The 3,062-nt window shown below is 34.2% G+C and overlaps 1 protein-coding gene across 1 annotated transcript; it reads right to left on the bottom strand.

The window, feature by feature from the left end:
* Window positions 1-693: 693 nt before the first annotated feature.
* On the bottom strand, window positions 694-2,722 carry LOC123677955 (piggyBac transposable element-derived protein 3-like). Its single transcript, XM_045614708.1, has 2 exons — window positions 2,710-2,722; window positions 694-2,579 (listed from the first exon to the last, which is right to left on the bottom strand). Exons 1-2 carry the CDS (start codon window positions 2,720-2,722, stop codon window positions 694-696), a joined length of 1,899 nt encoding a protein of 632 aa, XP_045470664.1.
* Window positions 2,723-3,062: the final 340 nt, after the last annotated feature.

Here is a 3,062-nt window from a genome sequence, read left to right as displayed (position 1 = left end):
CTATACTAATATAGTTTTTGTTGATAGAAAATTATGTTAGTAATATATTTTGAATAGATTACTGTATCTGATTCGCATAATTTCTGGGAATCTCTTTCGGAAAATATAATATAATAATTTCATGGAATTCATTAATATCTTCGATATTTAATTTCCAAAACCCATAGTCCAAGGTTTGTTGATAGAAGTCAAAGATTACGAATAAACACTCCAAAAATCAAATAAGTTGATTCACATTAACGATAATTGAATACATGTATATTGAAGAAAATGCTCAGTTGAATATCAGAAGTGATATACAGGATGTATTTTCTATATGAAACAGAAACATATAATTTGGCGCCAATCTACTTCATATTAGTTGATATGACGATATTCAATAGCAGCCTATTCATTTTTTTCAACAAATTATTGTCCTTCTTTAATTAAGGTAGATTATCAATAAATCTATCTTGGGCTCTATAAATCAAATTATTACCACAATTTATCAAGCAAAGTAGCTTGATATTTTAACCCTTCATTTCATGAATTAAGAAAAATTAGGAATAAAAATATTTTGATAGGTTTGAATATTTATTTAGGCTTAGTAAACGACGTTATGAACTCTTTTCTTATATGCAATGAATTATAACAAAAAAAATGTATGTTGCTAATCTGCAACACTATGAACAAAAAGAACTGAATTATAATTTTTTATTGAATATGGAAATTATAAAAACAGTTTTTGTCTTTTGTCAAACAAAGATGGACACCACACTTTTCACATTTAAAATGCGTTATTCCTTTGCAGAGGGGCATTTTACATCTCTGTCTTGCCGTATCATATTTTGTCCAGTGACCAACGTTATCCATTCGAACGTTTTTCGGGGGTGCATGTACCGCTGGTCCTTTGTGTCTTTTAGCGTTTATACCCAGTTCCACCTCACTAGTTGAAGGCCTTCCTCGTTTTTTGTCATTTGCCGATTGAAACAAACATAACGTTTCTGCAAGATGGAGACGAAATTGCCACTGGGTCATATCATCTTCGATATTTTTTTCCTTTTTGGACCGCTTGAATAAGAGCCAAGCGTTGATAGTAACGATGTCCAGTAAATGAAAAAATATTCTGAGGTACCATTTCCTTGATCTAATAGGAATTTTATAGCGGCCTATATGGCTATCAAGCATGTCAACACCACCCATGTGCTTGTTGTATTCGATGATTACGTTAGGACAAGGGATTGTAATTACTTGTTTATTTTTTCTGTCAAAGCGTTTAGCATCGTGAAACGGAAGCTCTCCAAAGCAAGATGAAAGCATTGTTACCACCTTGTTGTCTTTCCAAGCAACAGTACTCAGGTCTATACCTTCGAAATTGCCTACGTATTCTTCAGATGTTCCCCTTGATTTTTTTGTAAATTCTTTTTCATTAGTAAGCTTAGAGTTCAAAATCCTGTTGCGGCGTATTGTGCCCAGCATAAATATTCCATCTTTTGCCATATACGAGAACAGCGGTATTGAGGTATAGTAATTGTCGCAATAAAGCTGGAAATTCTCATTTCTCGGAATCACTCTTGAAAGTCGAACAACAACATTAGCACTGGCTCCTAAATCCTTCTCATTTGGTTTCACTTTTGTGAAAGTATTTGTGGATCCGTTGTATATTTCAAAATTGTAGGTGAATCCTGATGTATCACACAACATGAATAGTTTGAAACCCCATTTGTGGGGTTTCATAGGAATATACTGTTTCAAATGGTGCTTTGATTTTGTTGCGCATATTTGCTCATCGATGGAAAGCTTGTTTTCCATTGGCACTGAAGAACATCCTGTATTCAATTCTGTCAAAAGGGGTCTAATTCTGAATAAATTGTCGTAATCGGGATGTTCTCTAGGCAAGAGATTTTCGTTGTTATTGAAATGTATAACACTTTTGAGAGTCTCAAATTCATTTATTGTCATACATTTGCGAATTGTTGCATTTCCAATATCTGGTCTCCAATAACAACGTGTCCTGGGAAGCTTGATAACCGACATATATAATGCAATACCGAAAAATTTTTGAATATCACCCATCGATATGTTCGCCGGCTTATTTGGGTTCTTCTGAACACTGTACAAATTGGTTTGGTCAACAATTGTCTGGAGCAATGAATCAGTGAACAGGTACTTGAAAAAATCGTAAGGGGTCTCAAGTTCCAGAATATTATTGGGGAGACTAGAATTGCCTAAAAAGTTTAAGGCATCTTCATTCATTGCTAAATGTTTTTTTCGCCATGTTATTTTTTCTCGAATGTTCTTTTGACATATTGGAGCCTCCGGATTGTCGCATGTATTTTCGTTTGGTAGCATCTCATTTTCTATCAAATCACCAACTTCATTTCTACCGTCATTATCATCATCATTGATCGGCAAATCGGTGTTCAACTCATTATTTTCACCATCTTCAATTTCTTCTGGAAAATATTCCGGATCAGCTAAACTATCCGTATCCGAAAAGTCAAACTCATCTTCACCTTCGTCCCACAAATGTGCAGCAATCTCTTCCAGTTCTGCATCAGATAGAAGTTTATTTGGTCTTTTTCTAAGACGTGAACCTTCTGCAAAGAAAATAAATAATTTTATCCACAGTTCATGATGTTGCATATTAGCAACATAGATATTATTTTGCTAAAATAACCCCCAAAGATATAACAAACAAAGAAACATTTTTATTAATTTTGAACATACCTGTATTGTCCATAGTATACGGTAGGTATTATTATCACTCAACTATTTTTTAAATTTTTTAACCCCTTCAACTACAAGGCCCTTCACGAGTCAACTGATTCCACAAAACACGTGGACACATAAACCCACAACACCATAAAAAACCTAACCGTAAACGACATCGGTATTGCGCACGTGCTTAATAGGAGTGCTACAAATATGCAACAGCATGAACTCAAGCTTTAACGCATATCGTCTGTAATAGCAGACGCTCTAAATATGTGTGTTGCAAATTTGCAACAGAATGAAATGAAGGGTTTTAATCATCTTCTTCACTGGAAATTCAAGCTCGAAAAAAATTACATACTTGAGCT

Source organism: Harmonia axyridis, chromosome 4 (assembly GCF_914767665.1).
Source record: "Harmonia axyridis chromosome 4, icHarAxyr1.1, whole genome shotgun sequence".
In the NCBI taxonomy this organism is placed as follows: domain Eukaryota; kingdom Metazoa; phylum Arthropoda; class Insecta; order Coleoptera; family Coccinellidae; genus Harmonia; species Harmonia axyridis.
The sequence above is the reverse complement of the archived record's forward strand: the minus strand, read 5'-3'. Positions and strand labels throughout refer to the sequence as shown.